At 45.7% G+C, this 22,912-nt stretch overlaps 1 protein-coding gene across 1 annotated transcript in view; it reads left to right on the top strand.

The window, feature by feature from the left end:
• Positions 1-19,507, top strand: part of VWC2L (von Willebrand factor C domain containing 2 like) — a 53,052-nt gene extending 33,545 nt beyond the window's left edge. Inside the window, exon 4 of the mRNA XM_065841121.2 lies at positions 17,391-19,507. Coding sequence (XP_065697193.1) covers positions 17,391-17,539 — 149 coding nt within the window. The 3' untranslated portion in view covers positions 17,540-19,507. The remainder of the gene's footprint in view (positions 1-17,390) is intronic.
• The last annotated feature ends 3,405 nt before the right edge of the window (positions 19,508-22,912 follow it).

The raw sequence follows: 22,912 nt of genomic DNA on the forward strand, positions 1-22,912 counted from the left end.
CATCCTCCCAGGGTGCATTTATCTGTGCAGGGGGCTTGCTTGTCTGGGCCAGGAGGGTCCGCACACCCCTACTTACTCCTCTGTTCCATTCAGTAGCATTTTTTGCAGTTTAAAAGCGGATGTGAAAGCTTTTCCTTGTTGCAATACAATCTGACAGATGTGTAGGTGATGCTCAATGTGCATCAAGGAAATTGGTGCATTTTGTCCTTCCAACTGAGGCTTTGTAGGCTTGGTTTGCTCTGGTGCACAAAACGTTGACACAGTGAAGTCTGCAGTAAACCAAGTATTGCATGTGCTGGCTGAATTGCAGTTTTGTGGAGAATTGACTTCAAGGTGGGGCAATCTCAATGGTTCTTCCTCATTGTATGTATTAAGAGGCAGGGAGTGAGCAAAGGGGCTACATATCATTACCTTTTGTGTTTTCCATTTATCTCTTGGGAAAAATAAATAAATAACACACACTCCCCCATAAGCTCATGTGTCCAAAATTTTCCCAATGGGTAAGGTCAAAGAGGCTGTGAGTCTGGAGGTGTTTGCAGACATGGCACCTTCTAATGCCCTTTTAGCTTCTTTTAATGAAGCATTTTTGCTGTCTCAGTAGGGTCTGCTACACCCCTGTCTTTCAGCGTTACCCCCACTGTCATCTGAGTGAGGGGTAGCAGCGAGTCTCTGACCCCTTGTCTGTAGGAGGGAGCCTTTTTTGGCAGCGTCAAGCAGAAAATCCCAACAAATGACCATAGCCACCGTGCTCCTGGGAGGCATCGCTAACGTGTCCAATAGTCTGCAGTGTCTAGTTGTGCATTTCACCCCGCAGTCGCTGAATTTCAGCATTTCTCAGATGAAATCAGCTGCCTCGGCTGAGGGTTTCGGCAGTACACCCCAGGAGGAAGTCTCTAGGGCAGAGGAACACCCCGCACTTGGATATCAGGACCCATAAAGTCGCGGTTGATACTTGGACTCTTTAACATAGACAGGCAGCTCGTGCATTACAGGTGACAGTTTCCCTCTTTTTCGGTGCTCCTGATCAATCAGTGCCAGCATGAAGCCCATTTACATGTCACCCTCATGTCGTCCTGCCCCTGATGTTTCACAGAACCCATCCTGGCTTTTCTCCCAAAATTTTCCAGTGGAGAAATACCTTCAATAAAGACAACAGAGTTTATTCACTGGGTTTGGCAATCACTTCATGGCCCAGGGAAGAAGGATGCAAAATAAGAGGCTGGGGGTTATAAATAGATGCTGTTTGCTCTCGAAAGCATCCACTGGAGGTTTACCGAGTCCTGGCCTCTACTAAATACTTAAATATTTTAGTCTCGCTGGCTGATAGCCTGCCCGCGATATGGTGCTTAATGGCCCTGTTCTGTAGCATATGTGCTTGGTGCATCGATAACCTGCCATTCATTAGGGAGCTGGGTCAGGCTGCCCAGCAGCAAAAGTCAGCTCCCAGCCAGCCAAGCGGGACTGGCCGCTGGCAGCAGAAAGCCCCTGGCCTTGTTTTATCACTCAGCACCGTAATTGGTGGCTTTTAATTAAGGCAGAAGGCAGTCGGTCGGGGAGGGCGCAGGAGGGGCAGGGATGCTGGGAGGAATTGGCCACAGTATAAATAAGATACTGGGGAGAGGAGGATAGGAGGTTGTACACAGCGAGGGTGCCTGGCGTGACAGCACAAATTGACTTTATTTAGACACTGATGCCCCTCCTTTCCTCCTTTTTTCCAGCATATCCAAAAATAAACCTCCTTTGGCCTACTGCAGGATTTCAGTTGTGGTAGGGAAGGATCTGTCTTGAAAGCGCTGGGCCAATGCTGTCTTCAAAAAAAACATTTCCCTGGCTTTTTTCTGAGATTAAAACCCTTTCCAAGACAGTGACACTTGTTATTGTAGCCCTCTGGATGCTAATTTTCACACTGCGATCGCTGCAGAGGAATAAAGAGGAAAAAAAGGAATAAAAAAAAAGGAAGGTAGAGGAATGGAAAGCCAAGCTAATAAAATAACTTCTGGTCCTGGCAAGTTTTCATCTTCCAAGGTCAGCCTTGATTTCATTTGAAGAGTGCTTTGCTCTTTGTTGCAGTTTTGGCTATTGTAGCTGTAGGTACAAAGGAGCACCTGGAAACCTGTTCCCATCTTTAGCAAGCATTATCATCGAGTTGCCCTGAGCCCGTGTTTGCTCGCTGGCCATAGCAGCTCCATGTTGAGCTTGTTTGGCTCCCACTTTCATCCCTGACAAGGCCAGGACTGTGGACATGCAGAGAAGTCAACCAGGCAGGGTGTGCACAAAGCCCTCAAGCTTCTCCCAGAATTTCTACCCTACTATAGTTGCGGGGTTTGGGGCTGGTCTGGATTTTGGGGTGCCTTTTTTTTTCTTTTTCCATCTCTTTTTCACTGCATGTAGTTGTTGAGCTCAGCTTTTGTTATATGCGTTCAAGAGCACAAGAGCTTGTTTCATTTTCCAGATTAGAAAATGCTCAGAGGTATAATCAGGTCCTTCCACAGTATTTAATTATCCATAATTAAAGGCATCTACACAGAGCACCAGATTTTCAAAGACTATTCTTGTGTTACATTGCTAATGAATTAAGTAATTAATTGGCATTGAAAAAATACAATAGGAAACATCAATCTTTTAAAGTAAAGCATTTTTTTAGGTGCTTTATAAAATCATTAACTTGTATCAGGTCAGTAGCTGTTCTAATGTCTAAATACCCCTTCTGGTTTTAAAAACAATTCTAAAGGACAAAATGAACACAGGAAAAACAAGGCAGCAGGGAATACTTGCTACAGAGCATGGAAATGGTCAGAAATGGGGTATTTAGTTTGGAAGTCATTGTCCATCACTTTGTCGCTCCATTCCACAGTCTCTTCCCCCTGCCAATAAGGTCTGAACCAACCAGGCAATTTCCATCACATTTGAGGACACAGTTTGCAGCCTCAATCCTGTCATGTTCCTACAAGTTTTGTTAAAAAGAGCTGTCTGCTATGTTTAGTTTTAATGACCCACCTCCCCTCAAGCAGGGCACTGCCTCTGTGCCTCAGTTTCCCCTCTGCACTTCCCTACCCCACAGGAATGATGAGATGATAACAGGCTCTCAGCTGCAAGCCATTCGGATACTGTGGTGCCACCGAGATCAGAGAGTGAGTAATAGCTTTCTCCAGTAATTAAGTAATTAAAACAGACTGGCAGAAAGAGGGGTAACGAAGCATTCTGAAAATTTGTGGGGGAGGGATCCAGAACCACATCTATTCATCACGAATTTTCCTCAGCCTTTCATCATTCCTAGCTGCTACCTTACGGTGCAAAATAACTATCCTGTCCTGACACATCAGCGTAATATCACATGGCACCTGCTCGAGTATAAAAGCCCACATATATTGTTGTAATGCATTTTGTAGTGACACCCAGAATTATTAGCAAAGGAAAGGATGATCCTTTTCCATTTGATGATTTTGTTAAATGCAACTATTCACATGCAAAACCAGCACCACTCATTTTAGTTTTATTAGCAACCTGACTCTTTGCATGGCGCCATCCGAAAGCATTGTGCAAATGCCATGGATACCATTAAATTCAGGTAGCATAATGGGCTCTCGGAAGACCAAAATCTGGGGACAAAACATGGATTAAAGCTGCTTTTGCAGCTGCTGGAGAAATCAGGGTAGGTCACATAAGCGGGGTTTAGGAGCCTGTTTATTCCAGAAGCACCAACCTCTGGGTGTCTCGATCTGTCCATCAGCCCAAGGTGTGCTTGTCCTTGCAGTGATTTGCTCTCCCCATATGTCCCTTCGAGGTTCCATCCATCCTGCCCTGCCCCTTCCTTCTGTTCCACCAGGAGCTGCAGATCTTGGCACCGCAGCTTGTCTCTAACATCAGGCTTATCAGTTGCGTGGGGTGGGGTCAGAGGGGAGATGTTTTCTGGAGCTTCGTTTTCCATGTCCTAGGCAGGAAATTAAATTCCCTAAACAAATTAAGAAATGATGTTTCTGCCATTGTGGTTGTTCCCTTTCTCCGGGTAATCAATCATTTGTAGGGATTTGCATGAAAGTGAGAGCTTTGCTATGGCAGCCTGGCCTGGATGTTGGGATGGGTTGATATTTGGCAGACTTAAAAGTGTGACAAAAAGGCAAACCCAAAGGCTGGTGCCACTTGGCTCTGTTAAACACTCTCCAGAAGAGTCCGTCCTTTAGCTGGAAAGGGAACCTGTGGTTCCTGACTTAGATGTCTAGCTTTTATCCACACACATGTTCATTAAATTCACATTTCACTTGGGTCTTGCATGCCCATGGCCAGTCATTTCTGTGTTCATCGTCATGGAGGCCAGGAGGGTGCAGAATGGAGGTGAAGACCCTGGAGGCCAGAAGGATGGGAATGATGGAGAAGACAGCAGGAGATGGGCTTGCCATGTCACACAAAGTGTCAAAATTGGGTTCTGCTCAAAGCCAGCAACAGAAAACCTGACAATTCAAACAGGAACTGGGAGCAGAAAGAAATGCTTTCAGCAGCAGCTCTCTTCTTACATGAAAAGTTACTGCTTTGCTTTGAAGTTCCGTTTCTAACATGATCCCATGTTCAAAATCCTCATCAGAAAAAGCTGTCGCCAGGTGGAAAAAAAAAAATGGGACTACTCTGATGCTCTCAAAGCTTCACATTTCATCTCACGCCGGCAGAAAGACATAGAGGCATTTTTCTACCAATTTACTCATTCCTACAGTCATCTGGATTGCGATGAAGTTCTGTGTTCTGAGTCGGAGAGGAAGGTTCATCCTGACTGTGCTAAAGAAACCCTTCTGCCCCTTGATAAGAGGCTTGCACAGAAGTTTACTCATACCAACAGGCAACCATTGCCACAACTAATGTGTGTTGTGGTGCAACCATCACCCTGAATCAAACACTGCAGTTTCACTGTCCACCGGTGGGTTGAGTTTTCAGTAGACTGCACATATAAATGCACAACTCAAATGAATATATAGTAATCCTGGCTCCTTGTCTTATTCCTGTTTTGCATTTTTTTTACTCCTGATTTATAGAAAATTATCATGGTCATGGTTCTCACTTCATTTATGATTGATATGGAAAAAAAAAACATGCCGTAAAACATCATGCACAGCTGTAGTGACCAAGTGAGATTCAGTTCTGGCTTTATGCTGATTTGACGTGCAGCCAGCTCTATTCCATACATCATCTCTGATTGCAGTTAAGGATGAAATACTGTTTTAATTCTTACACCAAATGTGGGGATTTTTTTGTGAAGAAAAAAGACATTAAAAGGTTTAAATGGGCCATAAAAATCATTAAATTTTCACACCGAGTACAACCAAGAGGTGAATAAGTTGGCTAAAAGCTCAGAAGACCCAGAGAAGAAGTCCCGGTTGTTATTCTTTTGTTGTTAACCTTTGCCTTTGAATGGAGACACACAGGCAGAGAGCAAAGACCTGGCGCTTTGGCAAGCGAGGGTGATTTGTCTGCTTCCCTAGATAAGGGTTTTCCCTCATGTCTTCATGGACGAAGCTGTTGCTGGAGCTGCTGCTCCCCGATGGTGTCCAAGAACAGTGCCTTGGGAGGCTGATGGGGCAGGATGAACGTCCAGCCAAGTCACAGGCCAAGTTTGCTCCTTTTTTGGGGTCACCTGGGAAACAGCAGCTGTAAAGGACCACAGCTGGGGAGGGAAAGGTGGCAGAAATGCAACAACATGTTATATACTAATATATACCCTTTGGATATATATTTCTTCAGTTAAAGGTTTAGTGTCTAGAAGGTCCAGCTTTTCCTGCCTTTGACTATTGATTTTACTGGTAACTTTGTAAACTGATGCAGTATTTTAGTGGTAGTTCTATTTTATACCTGGTCCAAAAAAACACATCCTGCCTTATTTGCCACGTTTGAACCATTAAAAGAATTAATGTACCTTCAACACTGTTGGAGTTCATTTTAGGAAATATCTATTTAGACAAGTTTTTAAAAGCCTATTACTTACCTGAAAGGTTATAATGGCCTAGGAACAGCTTTCATTGCCTGCAATTAAAATTACCTTTTTTTTTTTTTAAACTATGGTATTCTCCCAAAGCTTTATGCTGTCTGCAAAGAGATTTTTAAGAGCTAATCCTTTTTGTTTGGTCAAGTAAATGTTGAAACATGCTTTTCTCACTTAATAGATGGTTATTGCTGTCTTTGAGGTGTTACTGTTTTCCTTCTTCAAGCTTGAATGTACACAGTAAAAATGGGCTTCAGAAAAGCTGTTTATATGCAGAGTATCTACTTTTGCAAAGCCGAGTGCCTTGCCTGTGCTTGCTTTTTTTTTTTTACCATAAGCTAAACTTTTCAATGCTGATTAAGGTATTTGCACACGTAGATCCTTTTATAATGAAGAGGAATTTGGTGTGCAAATCCCATAGGTGACTTTGAAAATGCCAACCTGCATTTTATATTAAAAGAGGAGAGGGGAAACCTGGTATTTAAGGCTAGGTCTGTAGCCCTGTAGTTTGCTCTTCTGCTGTCTGAGAGCTCATCCTGAGACATGCCGTGTGTTGGCTCCTCCTTGACTTTGGTAACGGTGGTTTGCCATCAATGCTCCCCTCAATTCGGGTGTGTTATTCCATCACCAGAGAGTGTGCCTTGGTAAATTATTATAAATTTGCCATTGCCTATTAACTTGCACTGCAGCAATTCCTGACACTGCTGGTCAACAGTCCACAACCTACCACTGGGTTAGAAACCCAGTAAAATGGGGCAGGTGGAGTATGAAGTGCATGCAGACACGCTCCCAGCTGTGGTTTCACTTGGGATCAGAAATAGTCTGGGTGTATGGGCTCAGAGTAAATGCCCGTACGATGAGGCAAACACCCTTAATCTAAAGCAGTAGGAAACGTACTGCCTACCCTGTTTTCTTTAGTGTGCTTGGATCATGTTTCTTAGATTATCTGCATTAGTCTTGGATTGTTAAAAAAAAAGCTGATTTAAAAGATTCGTTCTCACAGTTGGGACTCCCGGTAGGTTGTTATCATATCTCAATCCACGCTGTTCCTGCTGGAGGAAGAGTTCTGCTCCTTCTGAGCTTTAACCCTGGAGCTGCCCTGTTCGGCATCCCCTCATACCCGCCGCCAGCAGCTGTCAGTCATTGGCACTGCTTGAGATCTGTTTTCTGCAGATGCCTGTGCTGAACCAGCATCAACCTTGGACTTGGTCCCCCGTCGTCATGCTCACCCCACAAGGGCAGTGAATGAAGAGAGAAGTGGGGCTGCAATTTTCAGCCAGTGCTTTTTAAGTGTCCAAGAGCTGCTGTCTTTATTTAACTTGCTGAGTGATAACCTCAAGTCCGTCTGCACAGCTCAGATCTGTATTGGCACTGGTAGATGTCACCGCTCCTAAACAGACTGCTTTTAAATTGCACCCATAGATCTTCCTTGCACCAAAAGATTCCTGCTTCAGTATTTAGTGATGCCTGAAGTTATGTCTCCACATCAAATTAAGTAACTCTGCTATCAATAAGGAGGAGTAATGCAGTGTATTCCCTTCTGGATGTCTCCCTGTCCCTCATTTGTTTGTTGCTCCTGATTAAGATGGATAATGAGCTATCGGTAATTTTCTAACCATAGTGCAAAGCAGTGAGGGTTAAATCAGTCTGTGTCACTGGTAGCCAGGTCATAATTCAGAGAACTTGAGTGGGTCCCCCGCATTCATTAGACTCCAAGGCAGCGCATGAGCAAAGCCCAGATGATGTGAACATCTCCACTTGAGAGCCAGAAGGTGACACAGGGCCACCAGGACATCACCATCCTGCTAGACCGGTTGAGAGCTGCAGGTGTATTTTATTTCACATCTTGTGCTGGCTTCATCACTGGCAATAGTCAGTGGAAAGGCTCCTGTTGCCCTGAATTTAGCTTTTTATCTCAGTCTTGCCTTCTTAATGCACTCCTTTTAACGATGTAGGGCTTGCTTAGAGTGAGCAACTTGGATTTAGATTGGAGAAGGATACTGCAGATATAGATAGATATATATCTATAGATATATAAATGCAAAGATTAAATAACTTTAAGGCATCTTCAGGCACCCAGCAATGTGAATTATGGGTCGAAAAAATCTCTCATGTAAACAGGCAGTGCTTGAGAAGAGCTGAGCATCATCTTGTGAGGAGTGAAATATGCAGGAATGGTGGCAAAGTGCTGCAAATCAGCTTCAGAGGAGATTAGTTCTTTGGGGCAACAGTGCGCAAGATTGAAAGCTCTTGGATGTCTAGGAGATACCACCAGTTGACTCCAGGGAGCTTTTAATCAGAGATAGTGGGGTTTGTCCACAAATGAAGAGAAGGCTCTCATTTTGCAACACTTTAGAAAACAGAGTGAACTTGGGGACATTTATTGGATGTGCCATGTCTCCATGGGTGGCTGGATAAGGTGGCAAAGGAAGAGTGAAGCTTCCGCATTGGGGTCACCTCGAGGTGACCTGTGTTACAATGGCTAAGAGCCATCGTCATGTAATATTCTGCCTAAAAGTGGAAACATCCCAGGCAGAAGGTGGCCTTGTCGCAGAAACATCACTTGGTCCGTTGTTGCACATATCCATATTTTTGTTCCTTTCAGCAGAGAGGCCAGGACTGACATCCCCACCTTGCCAGGAGCTCTTTACAAATACGAAAATACTGTCTGTGCTAGTGAATGAAGTAGGCTAAGATATGGTGGAAAAGCTTGCACAAACATCCTGTCCTTTCAGAACAACATCGGATGAAAGCAAATGAGCAACAAAAAAAAAGTCTGTGTGAAATACATCTTTCAAACTTCCTTGGTTTTTCTTATATGTACGTACGCAGACATATATATATACCTACATACTTTAGGTCCGAGCAGGGCTTTCTTTTGGGATTGTAAAATAACAACATCAACAACAAAGATGCACAGAGGAATTCCTGAGCTTGTGACTGGCAGAGGGCTGGGGGGCTGCTGGCACCACCGCTGGCCCTGTGCTTGCTTACACCCCTCCTCAAAGCATTTCATACCTGCGTTGGGTTTCATCCCTCAACTCGGGGGATATGAGGGGATGAAACCTGCAATGATTTCATCCCAGCATCCACTCACTCCTGGGCCTGTTGCCAAAAAAAGGTGCTGCTCGCTTGCTCTTCCTTTCTTTCTTTTCTTTCTTTTCTTTTTTTCTTTTTCTTTTCTCTTTTCTCTTTTCTTTTCTTTTCTTTTCTTTTCTTTTCTTTTCTTTTCTTTTCTTTTCTTTTCTTTTCTTTTCTTTTCTTTTCTTTTCTTTTCTCTTCTCTTCTCTTCTCTTCTCTTCTCTTCTCTTTTCTTTTCTTTTCTTTTCTTTTCTTCTCTTTTCTTCTCTTTTCTTCTCTTTTCTTCTCTTTTCTTCTCTTTTCTTCTCTTTTCTTCTCTTTTCTTCTTTCTCTTTTCTTCTCTTTTTCTTTCCTTTCTTTTCCTTCCTTCCTTCCTTCCTTCCTTCCTTCCTTCCTTCCTTCCTTCCTTCCTCCCTTCCTCCCTTCCTCCCTTCCTCCCTTCCTCCCTCCCTCCCTCCCTCCCTCCCTCCCTCCCTCCCTCCCTTCCTCCCTTCCCTTCCCTTCCCTTCCCTTCCCTTCCCTTCCCTTCCCTTCCCTTCCCTTCCCTTCCCTTCCCTTCCCTTCCCTTCCCTTCCCTTCCCTTCCCTTCCCTTCCCTTCCCTTCCCTTCCCGCCTCCCTCTTTCTCCCTGTTTGCCGCCTACCCTACTACGAGACAGAGCCCTCCACCTGCCAGATAGAGACATCACCTTCCTGGCAGCCACCACACTGGGTTGGGTTTCCTCACACCCGCCGGACGTGATTGCCATCTGACAGGTCTTTGATGGCATGGGGGGGTGAGCAGATGATGGCTTGTTTGTACTGGTGACCAACTTTCACCTACCCATGCTGAAAATACTGATGTGCTCCCGCACGCGGTGCTCCCAAGCTGAGATGTGCTGCCAATTAGCATTTGGGGTGGCAGATGGCTCTGCAAAGTGTTTTGCTTACAGAGGCGAGGACTGACATCTCCAGCACCCACCACCTGTCTGCTGTAGGGATTTTTTAGTTTTCAGTGCTGAGGCCAATGTGGTTTGGTGGACTCAACTCCCGGTCTCTCTCAAAGATGGAGCAGCATCCAGATTTTTCAGGGGTGGTGGTCGAGGCATTGCCACAACATCCATGTTTGGGTGCAGGCAGCTTAGGAGAGCTTGACTTCTGCTGGAGAGGGCGAGTGGGCCAGAAAGGGTCTTTCAAAGTCTTGCTGGTGATCTTGATGGGGGGACTGGCCTGAGACAGTCTGGTTTCCAGCCCTGTAGGAGCCTTCATGCAGGTTGGGTGGTGTTGAACTTGGGCTGTATGGGAGCCCAGGGGGTAGGTATTTTAACCTGATGTGTGTATTGGGAACATGTGGGATGAAGCAGTGCCTTATCATCTGCAAAGAGCTGTGTCCTCCGTAGCCTGGAGGCAGGGAGGAGGCAGAGCCACAGCATGCTCCCATCCCTCCTGCCACCACACTGCTGCCACTAGTCACAGACCAGGGGTTAGACGTGGGCATTATTGGAGTGTGAACTCACCTCCCTGATGCGCCATGATCGTAGCAGCCCCGTTTCCGATTCACCCTCAGGCTTCAGCAGTGCTTCGAGCTGAGACCTTCAGCTTCTACCTCTTCCTAACACACGCACACCAAAAAAAAAAATTCCAGGGTTGTTATATTTTGTTGGGGTTTTCAGCGCTGCCTGCAGAGCATCGCCAAATTTAATTTCCAATAAGGCAAATCTCAGCATCAGCAACTGAGTTCTTTATGTCTCGCCTCTGGCTTCACCCGCTGCCTTCTACTCCCCCCAGGGAGAGGGGGCGGCAGGCAGTCATGGTACCAGACAGCAAAAACAAGACTTCTTCCCTTCTCAGCTTGTTAATTAAAGCCACAAGTTGAGCTCCTCTCTTGCAATCTGAAGTGATCGCATAAATAGTGTTGACACAGCTAAATGAACATTTGAAAAGATCCTGCAGGATCAGCACAGAGGAGATGTGTTAGCCTCCAGAAATGGGGTCTGTCGTTAAAAACAGGATGCTATTTTTTTTTTCTTCCCTCTGAGCACAGAGTTCAGCCTGGATGTGGGAAAAGTTCCCAAGGTGCAGGCAGACAGCAATTTCTGCCCTTTGCACCAGAACCTGGGGATCACTTGTATTTCTGCTGTGTTTTTCCTCTTTCTCTGTTGAGGAGGAGTTGTCCACAAGCATCCTTGTGCAGGTTTTGGTCTGCAATTAACCCTCACCTGGTCGTTGCTTTGCAAGTGGTTGTTTCAGCCAAGCAATGATGGGAGTGATGGTCACCAGCACTGGAGACTGCATAGCTTATGGCGTGGGATGGTCATGGTGAAGACTATGAGATGCCTGTTTTGTGAAGATGTGCAAAGAAAAATCCACCTTCCCACTGACAAGACACTTAGCCACGTTCACTAGAAACAACTCCCCCAGTCTGGCACAACTTGCCAGCAGTAAATTCCCACACACGGTTGCATTTGTGGTTGAGCTCAAAAAACAAAGTTGTCAAGACTCATTCAGCGGAGTGAGCATCCATGGGGATGTTTTCAGGCTGTATCCATTCCTAAGTAGTGTCAGGAAACACCACTATCTTCTGCTTTAATTGTGGGGTGCATCATGCAGGGGCCTGGGGGATGGCTGTTTAAATGGAGGTGCTATTTAGCAGCTGTCTAAACAGGTGCCAGGTAGATAAGCATAGCCACCATCACCTCTCTCCTTGACAATGTTATCCATTGACCAAATAAGCTAAATTCTCGTGGAGTCAGCATTAATATTTCCTAAAGGGATGGGGGAGGCTCTTAATGGAGTGGTGGGAGACACAGGATTATCACTGGAAAATATTTAACCAGAAGAAAAATACCACTTGCTCACTGAAATCAGACGTTGTACCATGAAAAGTCCCAGTGAAGGCGATGAGCGTTGTCTTGTGCAAGATGCTGTTCAGGGCAAATCTGAATATCACAGTTGGTCTGAAGTGATTTTTGCTTGCTGCTGTGCGTAACATTTTATTTCCTCTTATTGCTTCTTTGAACACACAAAGCTGAATTCAGAGCTGCTGTAAGCTGTCAATTTCAGTACAACCCACCTGAGATGCAACTGGGAGCTGAGTGGCTCCAAAGCAACAGTGTGACACAGTGTGGTCGTGCCATTGGAGAGCATCAAACCCCATGCTCCTGTGATTTTTCAGCTTTAACTCACCATCTGTGCAGGATGCTCTTGAATTCAGATGTTTTCCTCCACATCCCCATTGTGGGGACCATGCAGATGTAGTATGCTTGCAAGCTGGAATGGTTGCTCCTCTTGCATTTGGGACATGAGTTTTTTCCAGGGTGATAGTGTCTCGTATGGGGGGTTTGGGTTGCTTTGAAGCACCACAGTGCCACTGAGTCCCAGGAGGACTTAATTGCACACCCCTAAGTGGCATTGCATGGTGTAGCAGGAGTGTCTTAGTGTCCATACATGGGATTAGATGTATCCCCTCCATAGCAGGGGTGCAGTTCAGTAGCACAACGTGGGTTATCACCAAGGGATCTGGTCTTAAGCGTATGGCTGCAAAATTTGCCATCACTCTTCCCAGACAACAAACCAGGTATGATTTTTCTCTTTGTGCTACATCTCTCCCATCAAAACAGCATCTGATCAGCCCTAATATATCTCCATAAAAATCTTCACAGTTGTTCTAGCAAACAGCCCAGAGTGCTGTGGTCTTTCATGAGTATTAATTACGTTAAGCAAAGCAAATCTCACAATTATATTGTCTGTGGGAGCAGCAAATTTCTCCCATCAGTCTCTCTGAGAAAGGAAAAGAGAATGATTACTGACCTGTTTGCATCGCAGTCATGGTTTAAGATGCTTTTACAAAGACCAGGGAAACAGCCCTTGCTTAAAGCAGCTTCTTGTTCCTACTGCTATTATCATAAGTAACTTTCTTGATGTGCTTGACATGTCATCAAGTGTTTCTGAGCAGTGTCATCCTTTGAATAATGATAATAAAACCCTGTTGCTGTGCTGTTCTGTCCCGTTCTTTGTGATTTTTCTAACATCAGTTTGTGAGATCCTGGTCTCAGCCTGCTCCTTTGTGCAGCACAAAGCCACAGTGAGAAAAGCTCAGGACAGTCCCCAGCAGGATGGTTTTGGGGCACTCAGCTTTTGAAATTTTGGGAGGCTGATCTAGGGGAGGAAAAAAAAAAAAATCAGAGAACTTAAAGGAATCCAATTATCTGTGCTGCAGAGCAAAAATCGAACTTTTTTTCTTGCTGTGGGATCCAGTAATGGCCTCACAACCTGCAGCTTCTCTGAGACACATCCCAAAGCCACATAGCATCCCCAGGTGCGGCATGTTGTCTCCAGGAACACATTAGCTGTCAGCCCTATAAAACCCAAGGTCTCTGGAAAACTCGCTGGTGACTTGTGCCATTGCATAGAAAATGCCAGTTGTCTGGGGTGTATTTTCAGCAGTGCAGTGTCACTGTCTGACTGCTTCTTTCTCGTGCCTCAGCTGTGGGTGTGATACTCACTGCATCCCATTTTGGATCAGCACAATCCACTTTTCAAGTATAATATAAAGGTAGGAGAAGTTTAGATGGGGGGAAAAAAAGAGCGGGGGGACTGGCTGACAGTGACTGTGCTGGAAAATTGGATTTCATTGGTTCCAGACAGTGGGAATTTAAGTTGATTTAATGGAAATGGAGTGTGGAAATTTTCCCTTTCGTTAGAAATCCACGTTTCTATATGGGTAGAGATATTGGGGGAGGAGAGAGAATGCAAAAATTGCATTGGTGTGTAAAACAAAAAAAAGCTTGCTGTGGTGCACAAAACAAAACATTTCACTCTGGGAATGCAGACGTGACTATTCTGAGAGAGTGCTGGGGAGGAGCTGGGGGGGGGAATGGTCCAGAGCAATGGTAGTGTTTGCCTAAATTAAAAGTACTAAGGTCTGACAGAAGAGAAGGATGTCCCAAAACAGGAGCACAACAACTCATAAGAGGGCAGATGATGTAGTAGAGCCCAACACCAGGGTTTCAGGCATTTTGCTGAAAGCCAAGAAAAAGGAAAACAAACCCATTAGCTGTAATTTTTGCCTTGGTTCAGTCTCTGAATACAGCTCCTTCCTCAGATGTGCTCAGGTGATGCTTAGATGCCCAGAGATGCTCAGTGCTGCTTCAGCAAGGGCTGGTTTGGCCACCCCCGATGTTCCTCCCAGCCTTCAGTCACTGCAATTTATCCAAAATAGCTGCAGTTTTTCCTCTTCCCTTCACTCTATTTGTGGGGGACATGGCTGCATCCCAAGGATTTTCCGTTAGTCACGAAGGCGCTTGCCAGGTTCTTCCTGGCTCAATAGATGCCAGAGACCAGAGAGGCAGATTATTAGTGTTTAATTACTCTTTTGCAGACCCGCACTATGTCCTTGGCTGGGGCAGGGATGTTGTTGCTCTGGTGCTGTCCACAAAATGAGTGATCCCCTCCCCACTGGGGACCTCAAAGGCATGGGTGATGCTTTTAGTACATACCTCCTCTCTACATCGTGGTGTCTGCTTTCTCAGCCTTGGGATAGGGACATTAATGAGGTGTGGTTAATGATTTTTTTCTCAAAATGACCCCCCACTAGGGAAGTTCAAGAGGAAGAAGGGCTTGCCAGGAGGAGAAAGGGCAGCTGTGGCCATGATGGAGCAGCAGTGGGATGGACAGATAAGCAGGACGCATGGAAGAACAAGCTTTTCCCCAGTTTGCAGTTCCCCTTCAGCCAGTCCCAGCTCACTGAGAAAAACACACCGGCTCCCCTCGCCACCAGCCCCCTGCACGTTTTCAGCCACGTTGAACGGTGCTGTAAATCCACCGTCTGTGTCTGGAGCCGTGTGTGGGTGTTGAGGCAGTATTGGCTTCTCAAATTAGATGATTAACAGGCAGCTGCAGGGCAGCAAGAGGGAAAACAATCTTCCCCTCTCCTTGCCACCCTGATCTCCAGAGGAAGCTTTTTGTTTAAATATTAATTAAAAGTGTGATTTTTTTGCTCTGAGAGCACAGAGCAGGCTGCTGTGTGGAGGCTGCTCATTCTGGGTGTCCCCAACATCACCAGGCAATCAGAGCATCCTCTTACAGATTAACAGGCGCTTACTTCAGCTTTAAGTACAGCCAGCTACAATGGTTGGCTTTTTCGTTGCATCAGAGTCCCAGACGTTTAACAGCAGCAAATGAGCTGACCTGACAACTAAGTCCTCACTGGGTGTCATCACACAACACCCACCAGACTTGATGAAGTTGAGAATTAAAATCTGCGATGCAGAGCACAGGCAGCAGCTTGGCCTGCGCAGGGACCCAAAAGCTGTAGGAAGAAGTGACAACTTCAGTGGGTGGCCAGAGAAATACCGCAGGTGGGATCACGGCCTTTCCAACCAGGATCATGCCTTCCAGAGGGTCACCAGCTTCAAAAATCTTTAGCTCGTGACCAAAACACGTTGTGACTTTTTCAACCAAATGCATGTAAAGAAAAAACACACATAGCGTATATATGTGTGCATAGATAGAGTTTGTCTTCTCTGTATCACTGTGTATCCTTGGCTGGTAACTCCTGGCTTTGAAGTTCTTTGCACTGTAGCATTACTGAGGTTGGAGGGAACCTTTGGAGGCTGTCCGGCCCAAAGCCCAGCTCAAAGCAGGCTTAAAACATCCCAGCGCACTGGTCCTCAACAGCCAGCAGACCTGCTTAGCCTCAACTCCAGCTCAACAAGTGTGCTTCCTTTTTGGGAGCACAAGCCTGTTTCTTTCTGGCATCCTGACAGATTCGCATGCTGGCCAGGGGAAGGAGGAGGCATCATCGCCATTTCATGGAGAGATACAGACCTGCCCAGCATCCCAAGTCCTGCCCGTGGAAGGAAGCAGCAGCCCTGGGGTACACCCGGTCACCCCAGACTGGTAGAGGAGCCATCAGGGGCACCTCTCTCAGGCCTTTCTGCTGTGGCTTCATTAAGACTGATGTTAAAAGTTGCTGTAGAGCTGATCTGCATTTGAAGAGGCCTTTAGTAAAGGGGAGAGGGTGCTTAAGCACAAACAGCATGCAGGCACCATTTGGCTTGGCAGCAACCAGAATTGGCTACATCTGGTTAAGCCAAGCCCTGTTAAACTGGTGGCCTGTTGAGCTTAAACATAGGGTCCTGAGGAGCATCTTAATAAAGTCAGGGCAATAATAAATCAGCGAGATGAAATGAGTAGTTCTCTGAGATGATAAAACATGAGACCCTGTCTACAGCTCAGCCTGTTTCCAGCCACATAGGGACCCTATTTTCCCTTTCAAACAGTCTTAAGTCTTATTTTAAAAACTAACAACTTGCTTGTAATTTCATGTCTGTACATGTTGTCATATTTCAAATGCACCTTGTGCACTGGAGGCATAGATTAAAAGTGGTGGCCAGGCGAGGGGTGACATTTCAGAGCAGCACTGGAGCCATGAGACACATTTCAAATGTCTTCACGCTTCCCTGATGCCACGAATGCCACCGCCCCAATTTTTTTTCCATGTGCTGCTGGCTCTGACATTAATTCCCAGTGCTAACTGATGTGGGAGCAAGAGGGGAGGAGGAGAGGGCTTGCAGAGGGACCGCTGAGCAATGGGTATTCACTGGGCTTTTACAAAAAAAGAGGAAAATAGGATTCTTGTTGATTTGCTGCTCAGCTTTGATATTGTGCAATAAAGAAACCAAAGAAAAAATTGCTAATAATGAGCAGATTAAAGGAATTGCCCTAGAGAAAAAACAGATTTTATCACAAAACTTATTTGGGAGGTGAATTATTTTTGTTAATTTGATGCTATAAATAATTTATGGTTAATAGCCCCACACTGCTGGGAAACCCTGGGGTTACTGGGCATTCAATCACAGTCCTGGGGGATAAATTTGCTCTGGTCCCTGCAGCGCAGACTCACCAGGATAAAGCTGCAAAAACTGGTCTGTATCCTGATGCTTGCCCTCATGGTCTTGTCTGTCTGGCAGCCAAATCTTAGGAAAAAGCAATAATAAATTAGTGGGCAATTAAGCAAAAAAAGCCATGTGCATCCATGATGCAACTGGTGCTATTTGTATTAGTGGCTGGGTACAGAAACAGAAGAAGGAAAGTTTCAAGCCTTTTTTATTTTCTTTTTAGTGCCTGCGAGCACAAAAAAAAAAAGCCTGAGACAAGTGATCTGTGTTGGGCAAAGCTGGGAGAGCTGCTGCTGATTTCAGCAGTGGTGACATTGCAGCTGGAAAACAGTGAGGGGCTGAGACTGAGCATTCACCTGCTCGTGGGTGCTTATAGCAGAGCTGCTGCACCCAATTTAAAAACAAAAAAACAAACAAAAAAATTATTTCTAGTATTCATTTCTATTATTCGCATGTGTTTTTGCAGGTCCGAACTGCTTTGCAGGAACCACGATAATTCCCGCTGGCATCGAAGTGAAGGTAGATGACTGCAACATCTGCCACTGCCACAACGGGGACTGGTGGAAGCCAGCGCAGTGCTCCAAGCGTGAGTGCCAGGGCAAGCAAGCTCTGTAGTGGCAAAACCCCCAGCCAGCAGCACCGCCAGCCAAACAACCCGCTGATGAGGATGATGACGATGACAAAGAAACAGCTTCAACGCTGCACACATCTCCAACCTCCCGCCAGCTTCAACAGGGTCACCAGCAAAACCTGCAAGGGTTTCATACAAGCAGAGATTTTACTCATTGGGAAGGGTCTCCCATTCCACACTGTCCTGCTTTCCTCTCACTTTATACACTATGTATCTGGTATCTACTTTTGTAATTATCAATGCTTGGTAGGTGTGCAGTGGTCAGATTTGGGGAGGAAAAAAAAAAGGGAGGGCCCATACAAGTTCTTGAACTGGTGACATCTCCAAGATGCTGATTGATTCATCATTCTAACTTTCTACAGTGTGGATCATGGGGTTTTTCGCATTTATTTATTTAAGGTTTTTTTGCTATTGTGATTTGGTTTTTTTTAAGCCTCTTCCTAACCTGGGATTGTCAGGGCGATACAGCTATGGATCATTTTTATCGTGTCTATAAGGTGAGGGTTGGTAAGGCCAGGAGGGAGGTAAAAATTACAAGGGGAAGAAGGGTTAAAATACCCCAACTGGAATGTAACCTGCAGAAGGGCCAAGTTAGATGCACAGGTATACAGCTGGACACCCAAGACAGAAGCTGCATCTGTGTTACACTTTCTCCACTGAGTGGGGACAATGAAGTCAAAGACACCTACACAGTCACCGTGACCTTGATTGGAGCAAGAAACAACACCAGCTGCATGGGCGGTGAGCCAGAAAGCCTTGGAAAGGCACCAAGAAAGTAACGTCTTACCTGGGATGTCTCTGTGCGATGCCCAGCTAGGGCATCAGTGTTGGAAGAGGGTCCCAGATGTGCCCCAGCTGTGCCACAACTCTGCTGCCTCCAGCAGAGCCCCATCGTGTTCTGCTGGCGCTGAGGCTGCTCTTGCTGGAGCCAAAGGCACCATTTCATTGACTTCAACGACAGTGGGACTCTGCTACTGCAAGACAAAATTAAAATATTTTAATCCTCCCCTCTGCCCATAACCCTTTGGGAGGTTTCCAGAAATGTCCCATTGCTGTGCCGCCACTAAACCGGCTCAGCTGGCAGGTAAGACCCCCTGCTGCAGCACAAGGGAGGTTGCCTGGCTCTGCCTGGGTCCTGGGAGCATCCGTACTGCCAGGGATAAAGCAAACCAGGGTGCGTGAGGGGCTGGGGACAGGCTGGCCACGTCCACGGAATCAGCTCCTGGTGAAGGGTCTCTCCAGAAAGCAGCGACATGCCTACCTGCCGGGAGGAGAGATCACCGCCAGCAGCCCCCATCACTCCAAGGGTCCCCTTTGGGCTTTTCAGCTCCTTTTGCTTTCTCAGGCTGTGGCTTTCAAGTGATACTGTGAGAGAAAAGCCACCAATGTCATTTCCCTGCTCTGCCCTTCCCAGGTGAGTGCAGGAGCCTTTACCCATCACTGTCCACGCTTGGTTTGCTGCTTTTTGGTCATGGCTATTAGGGCGATGGTGCTTATTTTGTTCAGACTTCAGTCCAGCACCTGCTCGTAGCAGCAACGACAGCAAATCCTTCACCGAAGCAGATCAGCACAATTTGTCTTGGTTTATGCACACTGTTGCCTTTATATTTTTTATTTCTTCCCCGATTTTGCATTTTACTGGAGGGCAGGGGGTAGGATGAGCACTAGCACAGTGATTGCCGTACTTCAGCTGAGCATTGGCTTCCTGCGAGTTGAACTGGTACCATTAAAGAAGTCATCGCCACATTTCTCTGTAAGCTGTTGCCTGTCAATGACTATCCAGTTTCAAAATTTTCGAACAATAGTGTGCCTGAAACTAGTGAGAAAAAAACAAAAAACAAAATAACAACCTATTCTGTAAAAACTGGGGGGGAAGGGAGTGTCTAGAAACAATATTTGATGTGTAAAAGACTATATTATTAAAAAATTATTTTGTTAAATATAAAGTGTGTGAACCAGAAAAAAAAAAAAAAAGGAATAATTATATCTGTTGTGTATTTTCCTCTGCTGATCCTCCCCACCGCAAGCTTCCAATCCTCCATCTCATCCCTTGCTCCAGCCCCTGGCTTTCAGCAGCGATGCGGCTGAGGCGGGAGGAGTGGGCTTGGAGCCTGGAAAGAACTGTGAAAAGTCCTACGGATGGGATAGGTTGCCCAGGGAGTAAATCAGTAAATCAGCTTTGCTGTGTCACAAAATACCTGCCAAACTGGGATTCCCTTCTGGGAAGCCATCGTGGACTGACACAGCTCTCAGGCTCTCACTTTAACCTCCATCTGGTTTTGCCTTTTACTGGTGCCATTTTATATTTGATGCCATTTTCCTGAACATGGAAATTTGCTTTCAGTTCACAAATTCCATTTGGTACCTCCAGATGCATCGTTATTTACACTGATTAGTAGTTACTCTAATTAATTACAGCTTAATTACTGTAGTTAATGTTTGTACAGTGCTTGGAACAAGTACAGCGCTATATGTGCCACATATTATTATTTTTTTCATTATTAATTAAGCACCATTTCCACTCCATACTGTGCTAATTTATTATTTCCCAAGGAGTTGTGGTAGCACCCTTATTCCCACCCAGGAGTACTTTACTCCTGGCTCCCACCAGGATGCTGTGGGGCTGGTTGGGAGCAGGAAGAGCAGTATCTACAGTGAGGAGGACTTCAAAGCAACATGGAGATGCTTGATATTTTTTCCATTATCCTTCCAGGACATTGAGTCTAAAAACAAAAGAAAAAAAGCAAACACAAAGCTGCTGGCAGGGGGCCACCCCAAGGACCACATGTAGTGAGCTGGAGTGTGCGTTTGGGTGAAGCCCTGCAGATCCCATCACAGACTTTTCTGTGAGGTCTCCACGAGATGCCAGCTCGGACTGAACAGGGATCTGTTTCACCCGAACCCAGCAGCATTAGGCATGTGTCCTGCTGGAGGATCTCGCGGAATTCCCCAAGCACCAGGGCAAGGTCTGGGGTCACAGGGATGAGTGTTGGGCACAGATCAAATTGTCTGAGGTGGAAGAGTTGCCAGTCATGGGCGGGCAGTGTTTCCACAGCAGCTGGGGTGCTCGGAGCCATAGCTCCCAAAATCATCATCACCGGCTTTGCTTCACAGCAGCCCAGATCAGGCCAGACAGGGCAGATCCAGAATTGAAATCCTGTTGCGCTCTCTCCAGATGTGCTACTTCATTTCTGGACCAAAGAGTTTCAGCCTTATCTCAATCTCTTTGCTTTCTGCCTTTAATTTTTTTTTTTTTTTTAATTTTTTCATTCATTTCTCCCTTTAATTAATCACAGCTCTGGGCCAGCCAGACCTATTAACTACTCTTCCCTTTTAGACCTTTCTGAGATGCAGTTGCAGATGCAATTTAATTTGTTGACCCATGATCGATAGCAATTAATACAATCTCTTTAATCTTGTTGAAAGGTTCGTCTTTGGCTTCCAGAGGCTGCCATCTCAAGGGAAAGGTGTCTGGTACATGTGTTATTAGATGGGGGAGCACAACCTCCTCTGCAGGCACTGTCCTTCCCAACTCCCCAGGCTGACACTCATGAAAATGCAGGAGGCATTGGTGGGACATGGAGAAGATGCTGAGGGTTAGAGAGAAGAGCAAGGGGCTTGGTAGGGCAGAAAGGAGGGGAAGGTGGAGCTGATGGTTGGGAAGATGAGGGATAAAGATGGCAGCATGACGGGAGATAGAAATGATACAGCCTGGGAGATGTGGATAGAAAAGGGAGCTAAAAGATCTTGAACTGGAGCAGAAGAACAACTAAGAGAGCAGCTGTCTTAGCGGCAACACCATCAGCATGAGTAACAGTGAGTTTTACAGAAAAAAAACATACCCAGACCCACAAAGGTGATTTGTTGACTCGGGGTGCTTTGCATCCACGTCTCACTTTGATGCCATTTTTTACCCCCAAAGTGAAGCAGCTGTGTAACAGCCTCCCTCCTTCTCCAAACAGTGGGAAAGCCCATACTGAGAGCATCACCTTTTCCCCATCCTCATTAATATGCCATGACCCAATATTATTTTATTATTATGGGATTATGTCCCACACACCCCAGAGAGAACCGTCTCAGCTCCAGATCACCTGCAAAGCATTAGCTGGGCAATGTTGTCCTCCCCCAGAAGCCTGCAAGACACACTCCAAACCAGGCTAAGGCTGGGAAAGACCTGAACTTTGGGTGATCTCCATCCTGCTGTCCCACCCAGCCATGGGGTACTGGGATAATGGACACAGGCACTTCTGAGTCAGCAGCGTTCAATGGTTTCAATGGCACGTAATGAGTCAAGGTCCATCTGATGTGACCTTCCCCTGGCTTGGCTGTCCCAGCCAACAGGGATGATGGATCCACAGCAGCAGCCCCTGTTCTGCTAAATGTAAAGACAAGGAGGAAATCTTCATCTTTCAGCACAGCATGAGCAATAATGTGTTTCTCTTTGGTGACCATTAGAGGGAAAAGAGAGCCCATGTGAATGCAGAGCAAATGAATGCCTTTTATATAGCAAAATTACATGGTTTTGCAAGAGCAAAACAATATAGAAAATGAAAAATTTATCAAAAAAACACCTTTGCTTGTAGCATGGAAGGTTAGTTTTTAAAACACAAGGAGTAGAACACATGGAAATGACGGGAGTGCCTGTATTTATGGATTTCATATAATATGTATATATTTAAATTTGCAGATATACTTGCTACATTTTCAGAAGTGATTTATTTTGGAGAACATTTCTTTCCACCTTAACTTCGCTATCAATAAGAGTTCTGCTCTCAGAAGATGCCAATTCATGCCCCCACTTAGCTGCACTCTGTGTGCTCCCAGAAGAGCCAGTAACACCCCAGTGCCACAGGCTGCAGCGGGAGTTTTGCATCCAAATATGCCCAACATGGGACTCTATTCAACATGACATGGTGACATGTACTTCCCTGTGAACACAACTATCTCAGTTTGCATACTAAATGATGGGGATTCTCCAAATTCTCTTTAAAGGTTTTCTCAGCACATAGAACTTTGCAGGGTAACCATGAATTTGGTTCACCCTCCAAGCCACCTAGACGGTAGCCGACTCTGCCTTGGAAACCCTGTAGCCACAGATTGGCATTTGAATAAATAGCAGAGGAGCACAGAGTAGGTGGTTGGTGTTTTTTTCCAGCAGCTCCACACAGAAAGAAAAAATAAAGCACCTGAGATTCCCAGAAACCCTTACAACATATCATCTTAACCCAGGTAACTGTGCTCAGTTACTAAATTGCTCCTTTTGGCAATTCCCTTCCCTGTATCCATGGAAATAGATGCCAACAGTCCATGAATGGGGAGCAGGCAGGCCAGCACTAATATCCCATAAGTAAACAGCA

Source organism: Patagioenas fasciata, chromosome 7 (genome assembly GCF_037038585.1).
Source record: "Patagioenas fasciata isolate bPatFas1 chromosome 7, bPatFas1.hap1, whole genome shotgun sequence".
In the NCBI taxonomy this organism is placed as follows: Eukaryota; Metazoa; Chordata; class Aves; order Columbiformes; family Columbidae; genus Patagioenas; species Patagioenas fasciata.